The sequence below is a fragment of the Seriola lalandi genome, unplaced genomic scaffold (genome assembly GCF_002814215.2).
Source record: "Seriola lalandi dorsalis isolate HSWRI2012SDOR001 ecotype SW California unplaced genomic scaffold, Sedor1 jcf7180002054690, whole genome shotgun sequence".
Lineage (NCBI taxonomy): Eukaryota > Metazoa > Chordata > Actinopteri > Carangiformes > Carangidae > Seriola > Seriola lalandi.
The window spans coordinates 1,536,823-1,554,315 of NW_019525243.1; the positions used below are offsets into that span (position 1 = coordinate 1,536,823).

General features: G+C 40.4%; 1 protein-coding gene and 1 long non-coding RNA gene across 2 annotated transcripts in view; one reads left to right on the plus strand and one right to left on the minus strand.

Annotated features, from left to right (window-relative positions):
• The window catches only part of LOC147818135 (uncharacterized), a 43,656-nt gene extending 34,045 nt beyond the window's left edge, over positions 1-9,611 (plus strand). Inside the window, exons 2-4 of the long non-coding RNA XR_015438277.1 lie at positions 6,699-6,850; positions 7,311-7,509; positions 8,149-9,611. This is a non-coding gene — a long non-coding RNA (uncharacterized LOC147818135). The remainder of the gene's footprint in view (positions 1-6,698; positions 6,851-7,310; positions 7,510-8,148) is intronic.
• Positions 5,008-17,493, minus strand: part of fam20ca (FAM20C golgi associated secretory pathway kinase a) — a 47,181-nt gene continuing 34,695 nt past the window's right edge. The window contains exons 4-10 of the mRNA XM_023423304.2: positions 10,974-11,066; positions 9,116-9,231; positions 8,125-8,305; positions 7,860-7,969; positions 7,654-7,735; positions 7,349-7,408; positions 5,008-6,869 (exon numbers count right to left, since the gene is read on the minus strand). Coding sequence (XP_023279072.1) covers positions 6,611-6,869; positions 7,349-7,408; positions 7,654-7,735; positions 7,860-7,969; positions 8,125-8,305; positions 9,116-9,231; positions 10,974-11,066 — 901 coding nt within the window. The 3' untranslated portion in view covers positions 5,008-6,610. The remainder of the gene's footprint in view (positions 6,870-7,348; positions 7,409-7,653; positions 7,736-7,859; positions 7,970-8,124; positions 8,306-9,115; positions 9,232-10,973; positions 11,067-17,493) is intronic.

Genomic DNA, 17,493 nt, shown 5'->3' on the forward strand with positions numbered 1-17,493 from the left:
TGTGTGTGTGTGTGTGTGTGTGTGTGTGTGTGCGCGTACGCACAAGAGGGAAAGAAAATTTAACATGCAATTTTCAATGTGCAGTTGCTCATGTCTGTTTGTTTTGTTGTGTCCTTCTTTTTGTTTATCTCCTTTGGCTCGGATGTGTTTGTCTCTGTTTGTTATTATCTGGAATGTTTGTGTGTGTGTGTGTGTGTGTGTCTGAGTGAGTGAGAGACAGACATACTCCGAATGTGTGTTTACTCATGTATGAAAAGAGATGACCAAAATCCTAGTGTGAAAGAGAGTGATAGGAAAAGATGAGGGGGGGGGGGCGCAGTGTGTGTCTGTGTTTATGACAAAATTAGATAACAAAGGAAAAAGAAAAAGAGTGTGTTTGTCCCTATGTGAAGGTGTGTGTGTGTGTGTGTGTGTGTGTGTGTGTGTGTGTGTGTGTGTGTGTGTGAGAGAGAGAGAGAGAGAGGAGGCAGTCTTTTGATGGAGAGGGACTGAGCCAGCCACTGCGTGGGGGAGATATGTGTATGCGTGTGTCGCTGATTGTGCCATGAATGAAAATAAGGAGTGAGGGAGGGGAGGGGGAGGAGGAGGAGGATGAGGAGGAGGGGAGTGGGACTGTGACTCTCCTCCCATTCAGCCATCCCCTCCCCTCTCTCCTCGCCTCCTCCTCTTGAGTGACAGACGAGGGGCTGCTGGCAGCTTGCTCAGGCGCGCGTCAATAATTAGCATCCTCTCTTCTCCTTGTTTTCATTTGCTCTTTCGTGCAAAAGGAGCACTTGTCGCAACGCGCCGAGCCGCCGGAGCGTAGCCTATGTCGGTCATTCTGGATTTCTCCTGTGCAGCCAAGGGTGTTTCATCGGGTTTACAAACGGCGCCCCCTTCTCTTCCTCCCGCCGTATATATTGCGCGCTGTGCAATTATGGCAATGGCCTGTGATCGCTCCTGGCATGCAGACACACACACACACACACACACACACACACACGCGCTAGGATGGACAGATGCGTAGAAGAACATAGCACACAATCTCGGCTGCTTTTTTTTCTTCTCACTTTCATAAACAAATTCGTGGCCGCACGCATTGCCAGTCAGTCAGTCGCACACACAGTCACACATGCGCAGCGGTTCAAGGGCAATTGATTTGGAGTTTAATTTCTCTCCCGGTGCTCTTGACGCAAAAGGATGCGCCTCCGTCTGACCTTGACGACAGACAGGGAGAGTTTTGTCTCTGTCGCCAGGCTCACTCTGAAGACGCGCACGCACGCACGCACACATACACGCACACACAGCATCCTCACCTGGAAATGTCAAAACCTTCCATGTACTATTATAAATGAACGCTTTCCATCTGCTTTCTAATTATAGCCAACATAAGGCTATTCCTAATTTTAGCTGCAGCCGCGAAATAGTCGTCTTTTAATAATTCATGAGTTCAGACACAGAGCCAGCTCCTATTGGCAGGGTGTTGCTCAGCCGCTGTAAAAAAAAAAAAAAAAAAAAAAAAAAAAAACAAGGTGGAGAGGGCTGGCTTTTCAGAGCACCGTCTCCTCAGAGATGAGAATGAGTTCAGCTTGTAAAGTTCTCAGTAAAAATAATTAGGCCCTTTAAGGAGAGGAAATGAAGATGTGAGGCAGACAGACCTTCACGCTTCTCCCTGATTGGTTTGAAACAGTCGGCTTAAACAACGAACATTTTAGTTTATAGTCCATTTTTTAATTTTATTTTTATTATTATTATTATTATTTTTTAAAGATGATGAGTATTGGACAGTTTGGAGATCAGTGCCACCAGATGCAGGGAAGCTGTGAATAGGCTAGACGTCATCGCGCCTGTGTACCCAAGAACCATTTCGGCGCGCTATCCTCCCCGGGATGCGTTTGTTTTGATCAGTGCGGATCTGAGTGAAGCGTGATTTTGCCTACAGCGCTGACATCAATCGAGACGGACAGGGGTTAAAAACGACTGCCTCTGAAGAAGCGTTTGAAAGCTCCTCTCATCTCAGCTCGCCATACGCTCTGACACACACACACACACACACACACATACACACACGCAGAGCCCCGTTTGTGTGTACACTTTGAGGGGGTATGCGTGAGGGTAGTGTTGTGTTTTTCACTCAAATATATTAGTGAGAGAGCTGGTGACACCTTCTGAAATAATAAGTGTGTCTACTGTGTTCAGCTGTTTATTTCTCATCAAAATCAGGAGATTTGTTTTTGCCTTATGTAATTTCAGTGAAACGTCATTACAGTCTTTCAAGGATTAAGTAGGTTAGACCTTATGAAGCAGGCTCCTCATTACTGGATTTAAGAGGCTTTATGATATTTTTTCTACATGTGACCTTATAAGTCTGTAGTATTTTTAATGATACCTGAACATTATATATAAATGTTGGATATGCAGGTACACGTATCTGTTCGCGGTGCAATTATAGTTTTCAAGAAATGTGTTTGCCAACTCAGGCATAATTCAAGTTCACTGATGGGGGAGTGGGGGAGGTGTAAGGGTCAGGGTCGTTGAGGACTCAGCCACACACACCTTTGGATCAGTGGGAGGCAAGGGGAGGAAGGGGGTTACTCTCTGTTGCCATAGAGACGGGGAGGACAGTGGTGTTGGATACTGTTACTAGGCAGGAGAGACTGCCACTGAATGAGGTGAGAGAATGTGGGATGGTCTGCTGTGGAGGGTAAACAACATCTGGGCAGAGTGGGAGTGGCCAGGAATAGTGTCAAGGCTGTTTTCTTATTTTCTCAGGTCAGGTTGAATAAATAAATGAATGAAATCTGGGAAAATGATAAGAAGCATGGGCCATGTGAAAAAAAAACGTTAACTAAATAAATACACTGATAATTCTAACACATTTTAACATATAACATCTGAAACATAAATGACCATGTTATGGTCACTTTAGTCATTTGTTATTGTACAGGTCTAGTAAATAATCTAATAGTCACTGCTATGAAGTGCAGCAACCTTGTAGACTAGATAGCCCAATTTTTTTTCCAAATTACATTTCCGTTCTTTAAGTGTTTGTTTTCAAACTTTTTTTCCACAAGACATATCAGCTTCTTCATGGGGACACTTTGTGATTGTATCGTTAAATTCTTATGAAATCAGTATAAGTGAGAGTCATAAGATGTAGCCTTGCTTGAAAAATCAGCTCATCACACCGAGGCACAAAGTATAATTCAGTGGCTACAACCTTAACTCAGGTAGCATCGCCCCTGTAACGCAGATGGAACCCTCTCAAACATGACCATGGGGCTTGAGTGCCACCTAGTGAATTTTGGCCTGTAACAGCTTCTTGTTCCTGAGCTCCACAGTCATAAATGTGGTACACTTGCTCCCTCTCCTGGGGGAAGATCAGTATGTACCTTCGTTTACTGTGAAGAAACCAGAAATGATAAATGCGGTGTTTTAAAAGTTGCCTGTCGTTTAACACTCTTGCACCGATGAATAGAGGGAGATGAGAGCACGTGGCGTCAAAACAGATGATATTTTTTAGACCTAACAAACAAATTTTCATAATTAAAGAGCTATTGTCTCTTCTTTGCGCAAGTCGGTGTCTTTATCTCAGTTAGAAAAGACAGTAACACATGCTTAACGATGTAAATACAGTTTATCTACAACTACCAGAATGATCTGACCGTCCTCGTCATCCCCTTCACGCGTCATCCACGGTCTCCTTATCCCCTTTCATGAAGAACACCGGCTCTGTCCGTGGTGCTGCTTTAGCTGTGACCCTTCAGTACCACGGACAGCTCCTCGGCACTTCCTTCACCACCACGCACAGCGTCCTGGAAACTCATTTCGCACCACGGCCTGGGTGGTCTGTTTTTCTTTGTTAAACGGACGTCGTTGGTGTTTTCCTTCAGCACCGCGGACAGCGCCGTGAGCTGCCCGGCTGCTGTCATTGCTAGCGAGGCAGCGCATGCTAAGCTAAACATGTCTGTCTGCTAGAGCAAAACTGCAAATTCTGCCAAACATTTGATCAACAGATTTAGAGACTCAATCCTTTTGTGGATGAAGAAACAGTTGTAGCCACGTGCATTTGAGCCTTTTCTATATCCATGGAAACAGATTTTCAAAAATCTCTTCATTGATCCTTCAATGATCTTTGCAGTTCCAATACTGTATGGACATGAGATCAAATTACAAGGAAGTTTATAGGTATAACTGGGTCAATCATCACAATTTACAGACCGTCATTGACCGTCAGGTGTTGCACTACTTTCTATTTCAAATGTTTATTTTTAAACCCACATTAAAGGGAAATCAGGGAGGATATATACTGTATATACTCTATGTCCCAAAAAAGACTGACAAAAGGGTGCTTTTACTCAGACTGATTCTCAAATCAGTTACTGAATAAAACTTAAGAATAAAAAATTAGAGAAAATGAATGTTGAATGTTATAATGTCAAAGAAATATTGGCTTGACCCACACAAGTGCAGTTCGTGTAGGAGTGCATACAGATCTGACTCATCTTTAATGGTTCGCAACTGGAAGACATTTAACTTCGGGCCTAATGGATGTACTTTGTGTAATTTGCAAAATGAGAAACCTTATTTATAGTTATAACAATCTGAAACTGCAGGCCTGTGAAATCTTCATTAGTATCTCAGTGTAAAATTTGACTCAGTGCTCATAGACTGCATGTAGTGTGGTGATTTCAAGATTTGTGTGTGTGTGTGTGTGTGTGTGTGTGTGTGTGTGTGTGTGTGTGTGTGATTGAGGCTGCATACATGTTCAAGTAGTTACCAGTATATGCTAACAGGTAAAGGTCATGGACAATGGATGGGTTTTCTCATGAGTTATTTTAAAGCTGCCCACTGCCTGGATGAATTTGACAAATGTGATATGTTCTTCACTTAATGCGACCTCTTACTTTTGTACAGTACGTTGTTAGTCTATACCCCTCAAACAAGCACATACATTCACCTCCACCCATGCATAAAATCAAGACAGAGAGGGTCCATATGTCTGCAGCCACCCACATACACAGAGCGTTTTGTCCTCACTTTTGTTTTTATTGCACACTTTAATCATTTAGTAAACAGATCTTCACAGTAACAATGCAATAGCAGAAAACAGAAGCAAATCACTGTGCGGTGCAGCTTGTTAGGTCTTCAAAGTATTTATAGGTATTTACACTGAGATTATGAAAACAAGTTATCCCTGTGGTGGGATGGGGCATTTTAACCCCTATTTTCACCCCCAAGCAGACTTGAGTCCAGCTCCCAGGCTTTTACACTGTTTTTAGTTCTATGAATCCTGTCCACACTGCAAACCCAAAAACATTCAAGTACTCCATTTCTGTCATTGCACAGGTACTGGGTTAGCCAATGCACAGGACTCTTAAGGAGGAAACTGAAAATTGCACTGGCACCACTTCAACAACTTAATGTCCGAAATCCAACAGCTCAGTTGTTTGTCTATCATCCGAACATAAAAATAGTACCCAAAGGAATGTCAATTTAAATAGTATCCAAATACTAAATATTTCCTGATGTATAAAGCAACATGAAGCAAAACCATGACCTAAAATTTATTAAACCACTTTCACTCTTTGTAACGCACCAATAAATAGTAATTTGGACATTAAATCTCATAAAATGAAACAACATACAAACTGTAACATTTTGCATTGCATAAATTGTAAAATTATATCAGAGCAGACGAGGAAGGTAAAAATGGTAGTGCACCTGAATGTAGTGACATACCATTTAATAAACACTAACCAGCACATCAGTGTGGACTGTTTACATTTAGAGTATTTTTGGTTTAGAAAATAATGTTTTAGTGTTGTGCTGTTGTACTGCATGTAGTGGGGAGATGGGAAAGTAAAAAAAAAGAGATATAAAATTGGAATAAGGCAAAGTGAAGGTATTGTTTGAACTACAGTGAGAAATATACTTGAACTGATTTATGCTGTTCAGAAGTGTGTAATTATATTTTCAATCGTTCTGTTCCAAGTCTGTGCCAAGACAAAAAGCTCACGAAGACAGATCAACAGAACACACTTTTTTTTTTTCTCCTTGTTTGTGCCAGGCCTGACTTAGCTTTTCCCGCTGATCTAGTTGACTGCAGAATGTGAAAACTATATTTTCTAACATGTTTTAAAAAAAAACAATATCTCGTAACGCCCACACACTTTCTTAACCTTTTCATATATCGCGATAACTGATAAAGCTTATTGTCTGACCATGAGATGCCCAGTCAGTTTAAGTTCTCATTTGGTTATGCACTAATATAATAAAACACATAAAACAAGCTGATACCCTCCATATTCAAAACAAACAGGACAAAATCAGAGCACAGCAGTGGTTCCTTTATGTCTTATACAACATCTGGTAAAACAAAAATACATCTGTATCTAACAAATACAAAGCCTCTGTGTGAGCACAGTCTTTCATTGTATCTGTTTCTTCTATAAACACACTTCAAAGCAGGTTCCATAGAGGCAATGATGGCAAGTCTTGGAATTCACTGAATTCAGCTTGATATCAGAAGTGGGATTTCTGGTCCAATCCCATTGGTCAGACAGCCACAGATGTGGTCCATTGTCCATGTGTCATTGGTGGTCCCCGTCACCTTGGAGCGTTTCCCTCACTACCTGTGACCTGGGCTCCTGTGGGTGGCTGTGTCCCCGACTAAATCCTCCTCCACAACATTAACATAGCCTTCTTTCTCCACGCAGCCTGCCAGGACCTGCAGCACCAGCCGGAGCCTGCGGTCCATGGCCTGGAGGTGAGGCTGGATGAGGACAGGGGACAGTCGGTCGCGCAGCAGAGACTCCTCCATCATGGAGCTCAGCTGGTAGTCCTCTTTGGCCAGCAGCTGGAGACGCAGGTATGTGGACTTCCTCACCCTGAAAACATGGGAAGAAGGATAACCGAACAGGTGACTTCAAATGTGACTAATATCAGGACAATTAGTGTTTGCTGCATATATTCTATAAATAAGAGATATATTCATATATTTTAACTTTTAAACTTTTGTTAACAAAAGGGTTAATTGTTGTAGGAGCATTCATTTCATACTAATCCACCTTTAAGACATTTTTTGACTGATGACTGATGTTGGCATGCCTGAGTGTAGTACTAGACAAAAGCTCAGCTCTTATGCCCTGGGGACGAGGACTTTACTTGACATTTTTTATGGTAACTGCCCCTTAAGATTTTGATATTTCTTGTGCATCAAATGTCTGATGTTGACAATGCAGGAGCCGATAGTGGGTGACCAAATACATAATGACTTATTCTCTAAAATTGATGAATAGACAGTACATTTCATTTCATTCTGTCATTAGCAGGACAAACAAACAAAAAAGTTGACCAAAAGTCTGACCTGCAGCACTGGCTGAGGGGCACCAGGATGGACAACTCATCATGGGAGTGTTTTCCAAACCTACAAGATCAAAAGACACAAACAAAACTCTATGACAGCTGTTCAGACTAATGCTTTGTTAGTTGTGATGGAAGATTCTTGGATATTGTTTTATATTTAAGGTAAGTGAACAGATTTTAATTACTTCATTTAATTTCTAAATAATGCCTGAGTCATTGCAAGATGCCAGTGCAACTATTTTCATTACAGAGGATCAAACATTCACTCGTTGCTAAGACAGTTAAAAAAATACATGAATGTTTTACCCTCTTCCGTTGTCGAGGTGAATGATGAAAGTTTCGTTTCCAAACTTCTCAAAAGTTTCATAATGATGACGATCCATATTCCCTGTACAAGGAAAGAGGAAGAAATATGGGTCAGAGTAGGATGCTGTAATTAATTAATTAGTATTTGAAAGAGAGATATTCATAGATTTATAGGCAATGTCACACCCAAAGTCTTCGCCTCTCACCCATTAAGAAGTCAAAGATGGTCATATCCATGATGTCCAGCAGGCGAGTGCCGTGGTCGTACGGGGGCGTCTGTTTCACCTCATCACAGTAATCTGGGTCCACCTCCCACCTGGGAAAATGTTTTAAAATCGAGTCAGTTAATAATTAGTCACATAAATGTAGATGATTAGATAATTAGCACAGACCAATCAATTTCTCAGAAGTCATGAGGTGTGTCAGTGCTGACAGATTCATGAATCTGGTTCACAAGTGTCTTTTCCTTACTCTGCTTTCTTGCGTTTGTGGTAGGAGCGTCTCCAGGGGTTTCTCCAGGTCTTGCGTTTGGCCAGGTTCAGGTCTGGCAGGAAAGCTGCGAGTGAGCCTTCGATCTGGTCTGGTTTCCCGCACAGAGCATGCTCAGTGGAGCAGTAGTAAGAGCATTCTCCATAAAAGCAGACGTTATTGGCTGAGAGAGAAAGCAAACACGCTGGTTTAGAAATAAAGTCAGAGGAGGAGCAAGATGCACTTTTCCAACTGTACATGTGGCTGAATGTGAATGAGGAAGTAATTAAGACAGTGAAGATCCAGGATGGTTTTCTAATCTCAGGTTCAGGGTTCAACACAGTTTTCCTATTGACATGATATGAATGCTGATCAAACTGGCCTGCTCAAAGCATCTCATTTGAATTTTACCTTTCATTTCTCTAAATTGTTTAATCAAAGAATCGTAAAATCTTACACGATTGTCCTTGATATTCTTAAAACCAAATTACTTAATTTATCTTTGTACTATAGTTTTAAAAACAGTTGCTTTAATATTTAGCAATGACATCTTTGAGAAAGTGCAGCCTGGCAGCTACTCCTTTGTGGCAAATGACTTGCTTTGTATAGTAAAAATGTATTTGACACACAATTTGACTTTTTCTTTGCTCTGATTTAACCTGTAGTTTCCATTATAATACTTCATGTCTTGATTTGTTTGTCACAAATTAAGTTTATTCACCCTTAATTAACATTGAATATTAAGATATATAGTTAGTTAGTCCTTTTGTGAGTAACCTGACTTACAGTGCCACCCTCTGGTGACTTTTGGCTTTGGCTTTATTTATGATCACACATGCAATATTCTTCTCATTTTCACCAGGACATACAAACATACACACGTACACAACCACACTGTGTGTATAACCCAGTTTACTTGTTGTCTACATTCATGTTGTCCTGTGCTCTGTTTAAATGGGATGCGAGAAACTGTGCCAAACTGCAGAGTCACTACCTGGTGAGATGAAGAAGGTCCTCCACAGCTTCTTATCACGTGTCACATCTCTGATCTCCCTCGTCATATTGACAAGACGTCCTGCCACCGGGGGCACTCTCCGGAAGTCAAGGATCCTGGAGCCAGAGTCACATTACATAATATTTAATACCCAGTCATCAGGCTGTTTCCAAATTCCAAATGTTACTGTCTTACACAATCTTTCTGACTTTAATTTCCTCTGAACGGATGCAGCCACAATGCACCAGGTCATTCTCATCTGTGGCAATGTACTGTACATCATCTGTCCGTTATTGTATAAACATCCCAAAGAAAAAGTGGGACATCGGGATTTGTTTCTTCACAGAAGAATGATGTTTAGTGATTTCCCATCAAACTTGTCAGCATAGAACTTGATCTGTATGGTTTCCGCACAAAAGATGTATTAATAATTCATCATCTTTACATTGCTTTCTGTCTGCCTGTGTGATTGGAAACAAGGATGTTTTACAGTGTCTGTCTCGCCAACACAATGCAGTAGTCATGATTTGTTCTAACCCTCTGCTTATATTCAGATGGTAGAGAGCAGGTTAATTCCACTGATCCTGCTCTCGACTTCTTGTCCTCCCGTTCTCTCGCTCCATCTCCGTCTGCATCTCTCTCTCATTCTTCATGTCGGAACATGATACCTCTTCAGTCCCTGTTTAGCCTGTCTCACTCTATGTTTTGTGTCCAAATGACCCTGAACCAGTGTGAGACTTAAACTAAGCCCCCTGGGAGCAGGCAGACACACAGACAGACTGGCTGAGTGGAACACAGTTGGCGAAACTTAAGCCTACAGAGGACAGCATTCACGAGCAGCAAACTGCACCGTCACGTAGGGCCCTGGTGACAAAGGAGCACCTGTGAGTGTGTGTACGTGTGTGTGTGTGGGTATTTGCATCTATTTGTGTGCACACCCCTGAGTCACAGGGAGTTCACAACAGATGGTAAGATAGTACAAAGAACAGTGAGATTTAGAAGTGATTACTGGAAAACAGTGATGTAACAAATCTTCACGATACTTTAGTGCATTTCATGAGAACTGTCTAGAATTAAAAATCCAATCAAAGAAACTTTTAGCTGAGCAAAACATCACAGCACTCCTCTGCATTCCTGATTCAGAGGCCGAGCAACTAGATTTTAATTCATAGGCAGCCCTGCAGGATGCATGCAAACAAAAACAAACTGCTATTTATGGCCAAGAAACTATGTCCTAATGGTGTGTCTATGATTTCCTGTTTGGCTTGGTTTTTCTGCCCATGCAAACACATGCCACTGACCTCATCGAACAGACAGCGAGCAAGCGAGCGTGTGTGTGTGTGTTTTTGAGTGTGTGTGTGTGTGTGTGTGTGCGTGTGAGAGCATGTGTGAGCTAATTACTATGCCCGCAGAAGATTTTAAGACGACCTGTGGTCCATTTATCATCCACCCCCAGAATCCCAAACCATCATATTTGACTCTTCTTAGCACTACTCTCTGTTGAGAAGTCTTTTTTTTTTAAACTTGTCCTTAGAGTGAAAGGATCATGTGGAAATCAATATCCTCAGCAGCAAGGAGAGGAGATGTTCCCAGCTGTGTGTTATCTAATCCCTCATGTACTTAATCCTATTCAAATTTTCACAGCTTAAATCCATTATGGCGCACCTCCGGTTTATAATGGGGGTTAAAGTGTCGCTGTCTGTGTGAACGAACATGTGTGACTTGCTATTCTTCCTGGAACACACTGTGAAGGATGATTTGAAAACGCACTCTTAACAGGAACCAGATGAGTCACCGAGAGATCTCATACAGCACAATAGGTTTTTTTTTTTTTTCCGGGGGGGGGACACACACTCACCTGTCCAAGTGAAAAGCAGCAATCTCAGCATTGTGCCTCTCGAAGTCAGAGAAGTAGAAGAAGTCTGGAGGGGTTTCCTGCTCCCGTGTCTGCCTGAAAGACAGTGGTTTACAGGGAAACATTAAACATAACATCAGCAGGAAATGTTTTTAGTCAAAGCTGTCGTTTTTAATGTGATTTCTTTGTACTCGTGTATTTTACATTTTGTGTTGGGATAAGAGGAACAATAGGAAATAAAATAATAATAATGAATAGTTAGACTTATTGGAAAGCCAATAATCACAATAATCCTGAACTGAAAAATTTTCAAATTGGGGGTTGAACGATGAGAAAGCTGAAAATGTGAATGCATACAAAGTCCTGGAGTAACTTTCCTTGTATCATCTGTCTCTTGAGTACTGACTCATCAGGAAGGAGATGATGTTACAAACAGTATTGTAACAAAGATGTGCTTTAATGTTATGTGTTGTCTTTTGATTTGAGACATTTCTGCTCCCATCTATGCTGATCTCCTCAGCTTTCATCAAAATTTCGTTTCCTGGAGCGTGAAACTCATCTCAGCGTCCCTTTCTAGGACACAAACTGACGCAGGGAGACCAAAGCCTGTGTGGACAAGGCTGCTGAGGGGGAAGCTGGATGAGATTTCTGCTCACATCCTGCTGTCATCCTCTCAGCAAACACACACACACAAATGCAAACTGCTATAGGCCCCTTTGTGTCCGTCTTTCGCTCTGTCTGTCTGTCTGTCTGTCTGTCCGCTCGTCTGTAAGCAAGACATTATCTCTCCACATTCGCACACTTGTTTTTTCTTTCTAACACACATATGTAGACACACCTGAAATAACCTGCACTGTAACTGCTATGCTTTCACACAGTCAGCTAAACCTCACACACACACACACACATACTGTATCCCCTCCCTCTCTGCCCTCCTTTATCTCTCCTCCCCTCCTCCACTCCATTAGTGTGGATTGGACCTCAGAGAGGAGCGGTGCATTATTTTCCCTCCCCCTCCTCCCTGTTTTCTTTAAAAAAAAAAAACACTGACAAAAGAAAATAACCTCCCCTCCTATTCTTTTACATGTCATTGAAACCGTCATTTACCGTACCCGTACAGAAATTGCAGCCATTGTGACCCCTTCTTTCCCACCCAGAATGAGGAGGGGTGTGATGGTGTTTTTGTTTTCAGGGTGCATGGCAGGGGATAAAAGATACTGCATAGATGAACAGGGAGTGGAGTAAAAGGTGACCTCAGAGCACCTGTAAATGCACCTTGTTATCATTCAAATATGCCATTATCAAGGCACGTTATCATGTATAGATAATCAGGGTTGCTGAAAAGGCTCAGCGTAAAAAAAATAGATGCACCGAGATGTGAAATTTTTCCTCACATTTTGCCCTGAGTTGAACACAACAACAGCCTTTACTTGAATAGTTTATTCTCTATGGCACGAAAGAGAAAGACAGTCTAAAGTTGAAGCTCTTCCCTCTCAACAAGGAAATGCTTCTGATTGTATTGACGTCCAAGCTTTTTGACAATATATGAGTTTTATATTATGTTTCTTCCCTGAATTTACTTTGCACTGTGCAAAATATGTTACATAAACCTGACTGACAGGCATTACAGGCTTTGGTTTCCATGGTCACCAAGATGTAGAATGCAATTTCCTGTCAGGGAGGAAGCTCCTTAGAATTTTGAATGTAGGCAATAGCAGGTTTGTGATGTGAAAGCACACACACGCACACGCACACGCACACGCACACACACACACACACACACACACACACACACACTCTGAAAAATGAAAAATCACAGTTACCCCTCACGGTTATGTATACACAACTCCTTTCTCAGTGAGTGTCCTTGATAATAAAAGCCCCTTTATGTGAAGGAGTGTGTGATTAGGCTACAGCAAATGTGCTGTTCATAGTTCAGCAGAATCTCTGTGTGTGTGTGTGTGAGTGTATGAAGTGATGAAACTGAACTGCGTGCCTATGTGGCCTCAGTTTGCGCTGACTTGGCAGTTTTAATGCTCTTTCATGAGCTTAGACCTGCACAGTGGAGGGTTATATTAGAGAAAGATGGGGGGGGGGGAATGAAAACCACAACAGCTGTGGCCCAGACTCTGCATACACACTCCTCTTTTCTTTCTTTCTTTCTTTCTTTCTTTCTTTCTTTCTCTCACACACAGACACGCAAAATACACTGTCACAGAGCCAGACTGCAGAGAGGGGGCAGTAGAGACAAACTCAGTGAGAGAGACTCAACGTGCTAAACACTTTCATGTCACCTTTGGGGGTGAAGCTGATGAGAGCAAGTCAGCAACTTTCTTCACGCGTGCATGCTGAGTAAAGATGGAACCATATGTAGTTTGTTTTTCCCAGCTGGGTGGAATGGGCTATTTTAAAATGACAGGAAAACATGTCTGACCGAGCAGTATTCAACCTCTATCCATGGGAAAAGGGTGCCAGGGTGGCAGGTACAAAAACTGTACAGTGCCTACTCCCACTGACCAAGTGCTGCAATAATCCAATATATAAAATGAATATAGAGAGAGAGGGAGGGAACACAGGAGATCTGTCAACTATTTGTAATCCACTGCAGATTTTAGCCCACCACTGACAGGCTTCTTTGTCTCTGTCTGGCCCTATGTCCTGTGTATTTGTGTGTGGGTGGCTGAGAAAACATGGGTAGTGCTTGGCTATGAGGTCTGGGTATATTCAACTGCAACACTCACACATACAATTGAAAGGATCGTTAGCATAGAAGATCTTTAGCTATCAGTTACTTCGCCATTAAAATATCAGTATTAGACTTTCCCTGTTGTGATTACAACTTGGATGTTGGCATGAACCCAATTAACATATCAGAAACTTGAAATTACGATAACTCCGATATGACATGAATGCAGCATTAGCCTGGCTCTCTTATGTAGTCAGCCATAACAAGCAATCAACCCCATCAACCATGTAAATGGCTGTAACTAACAAGACAGCGAGTTGCTCTAATGCATCCTATGGGCTTAACTTGTTCAGAGCCATGACAACAACATATGGCATTGTAGTGGCCAAAGAATAAAGAGAATAACAAGAAGAAAATGTTTGCATGCAAGTTACTGTTTTGGGAAATCTGGATTTTCATTTGGGGAGAGATAAAAGGAGACTCAAGAATATTAGACCCTGCTTCGTGTTTTCTAGTTTTCCCATCATCCACCTCCTTATTTTTGTTCTCCTCACCACTTTTTCCCCTCATGGCACAATAAAGACAACAGATTGATATTTTACAAAATGTTTTACTTAAGTGTATACCTTTTTCCCTCCCTCCTCACATTGATTACTACAGTCTATGTTTTCAAAAGAGCAATGCCTCATCTGCTGTGAAATTGTCTGCTAAGACTTTTTTTTTGTGTGTGTATGAGTTTGGGAGAAATGCAAGCGTGATTAGTGTGATGTATTCAGGACACTTGTGGGTAAATGGCACCTTGTAGAGTACTCACAACAGCTCTCAGGGTGACACACAGGTGAAAGGATGGAGGACCGGATAAAAGATAGGGAGATAAAACCTCTTCAGCCTGGTGATTTATGTCAGAGGGTGCTTGTCTGTCAGCAGCACTACATTACAAGTATCAAAGAAAACATAGGCAAAGACTGTCAAGGTTGCTGTGTGTGTATCCATACATTTTGTCTGTATTCCTGACTGCATCTGCTCATTTCTCTTTATTTTCCTCCACACACACTGCTTTTTTTTTTTTTGCATCCTCCAGCATCGGTATCAGAGAGGGATCTAAGAACTGGCCCAGGGCCCAAAGGTAGCTGTCTAGATTGAATTTCAAATCAATGTTACACAAGTTGTGTTCAGGTCTCAGCTATTTTCAACACTCAGGGTGAGACACTGCCAGGAGGGAAAAGCGAGTTATCTGCATGTGTGGGAAGCTGTATAGGCGGCAATATATTATCATGAGAATGCTGGTAAAAAGACTTAACTTGAAGAAGAAGGATGATGGCCAAAGTCAGTGCTTATATTTCAAAGTTATCAGAGACTCATGAGGCGGGAGAGAGTGTGGAATAAATAAGAAGACTGAGCGACTTTATTGGTGGTCAGCTTTCTGCTGTATGAAGAATTCAGTAAATGTAGGTTTAGAGGTATAAATATCTATTGATTGATCTTTTATCAGAGTTGGGTGCCCTGGGGAGTCGTGTTGTTTCATTAATGATCTGCATTAAAGACATGATTCATTAAAAGTGCAGCACATGATGTTTCACATTTTGCTCCACCATGCAATTAATACATTAAACCCAGGGCATAGGTTTGGTCTCAATATTGGAAGGAAAGCAAAAAACCCCTGCCACCCCTCAAAAACAAAGAGATTTGCTTTTTAATGCCATCAACCAAATGGTTTACTAACCGTCAGACTGCAAGATGTCAGCTACCACTACACCACCACATGAATGGATCAGCGTATCATAGTATAGTAAGGCATAAAAATGTCAAAAAAGAGGGAGCACATGTGAACTCCACACAGAAAGGGACCAAAACAAGGATTTGAACCTGGAACCTTCAGCCCTACCCACTACACCACCTCCGTACCTCATGAATGGATCAATGATTGATTGTATAGTGAGACAATAAAATGTCACAGTAGAGTAAGGCATAAAAATGTCAAAAAAAATTCACAGTATAGAAAGGCATAATAATATCAAAAAATTTCATAGCATAGTAAGGCATAAAAATGTCACAGTATTGTCAGGCATAAAAACTCCACACTGAAAAGGACCAAGACCAGGATTTGACCTGGAACCTTCAGACTGCAATGTGTCAGCTATAACCACTACAAACCCCATGAATGGATCTACTTATCATAGTATAGTAAGGCATAAAAATGTAAAGAAAGACGGGGGAACATGTGAACTCCACACAGAAAGTCCAGGATTTGAACTTAGAACCTTCTGACTGCAAGGTGTGAGCTTTAACCACTACACCACCTTACCACCTCATGAACAATTTAACGAAATAAAAAATAAAAAAAAACCTCATCGTATAGAAAGGCATAAAAACTACAAAGTATAGCAAGGCATAAAAACCTCAAAAAACGTCATAGTACAGTAAGGCATAAAAACATTAAAAAAACGTAGAATAGTCAGGCATAAAAATCTCAAAATACGTCATAGTATAGTAAGGCATAAAAATCTCAAAAAACTTCGAAGTATAGTAAGGCGTAAAAACATCAAAAACAGCATAGTATGGTAAGGCATAAATATCTCAAAATACGTCATAGTATAGTAAGGCATAAAAAATCTCAAAAAATGTCATAGTACAGTAAGGCATAAAAACATAAAAAAAACGTTGTAGTATAGTGAGGCATAAAAATCTCTAAAAACGTCATAATATAGCTAGGCATAAAAATCTCAAAAAACGTCATAGTACAGACAGACAAAAAAATATCATAAAAAAAACGTCATAGTATAGTAAGGCATAAAAAGCTCAAAAAACATCATAATATAGCAAGGCATAAAAAAATCAAAAAACGTCATAGTACATAAAGACAAAAAAATATCAAAGTATAGTAAGGAAAAAAACGTCATAGTATAGTAAGGCATAAAAATATCATAGTGTAGTTAGGCTTAAAAATCTCAAAAAATGTCACAGTATAGTAAGGCATAAAAAGCTAAAAAAAACGTCATAGTAAAATAATGCATAAAAAAATCAAAAAACGTCATAGTACATAAAGACATTAAAATGTCATAGTATAGTAAGGCAAAAAACGTCATAGTATAGGAAGGTAAAAAAACGTAAAAAAACATAACAGTATAGTAAGGCATAAAAATGTCATAGTATATCAAGGCATAAAAATCTCAAAAGATGTCATAGTATAGTAAGGCATAAAAATCTCAAAAAACATCATAGTATAGTAAGGCATAAAAATCTAAAAAAATCGTCATAGTCGGACGGACAAAAAAATATCATAGTATAGTAAGGAAAAAAACGTCATAGTATAGTAAGGCATAAAAATATCATAGTGTAGTTAGGCTTAAAAATCTCAAAAAATGTCACAGTATAGTAAGGCATAAAAAGCTAAAAGAAACGTCATAGTAAAATAATGCATAAAAAAATAAAAAAACGTCATAGTACATAAAGACATTAAAATGTCATAGTATAGTAAGGCAAAAAACGTCATAGTATAGGAAGGCATGAAAATGTCATAGTGCAGTTAAGCTCAAAAATCTCAAAAAACGTCACAGTGTAGTATGGCATAAAAAGTTCAAAAAACATCACAGTATAGTAAGGCATAAAAACATAAAAAAACGTCATAGTGTAGTTAGGCATAAAAATCTCAAAAAACGTCACAGTATAGTAAAGCATAAAAATCTCAAAAAACGTCATAGTAAAATAATGCATAAAAAAATCAAAAAACGTCATAGTACATAAAGACATTAAAATGTCATAGTATAGTAAGGCAAAAAACGTCATAGTATAGGAAGGCATGAAAATGTCATAGTGCAGTTAAGCTCAAAAATCTCA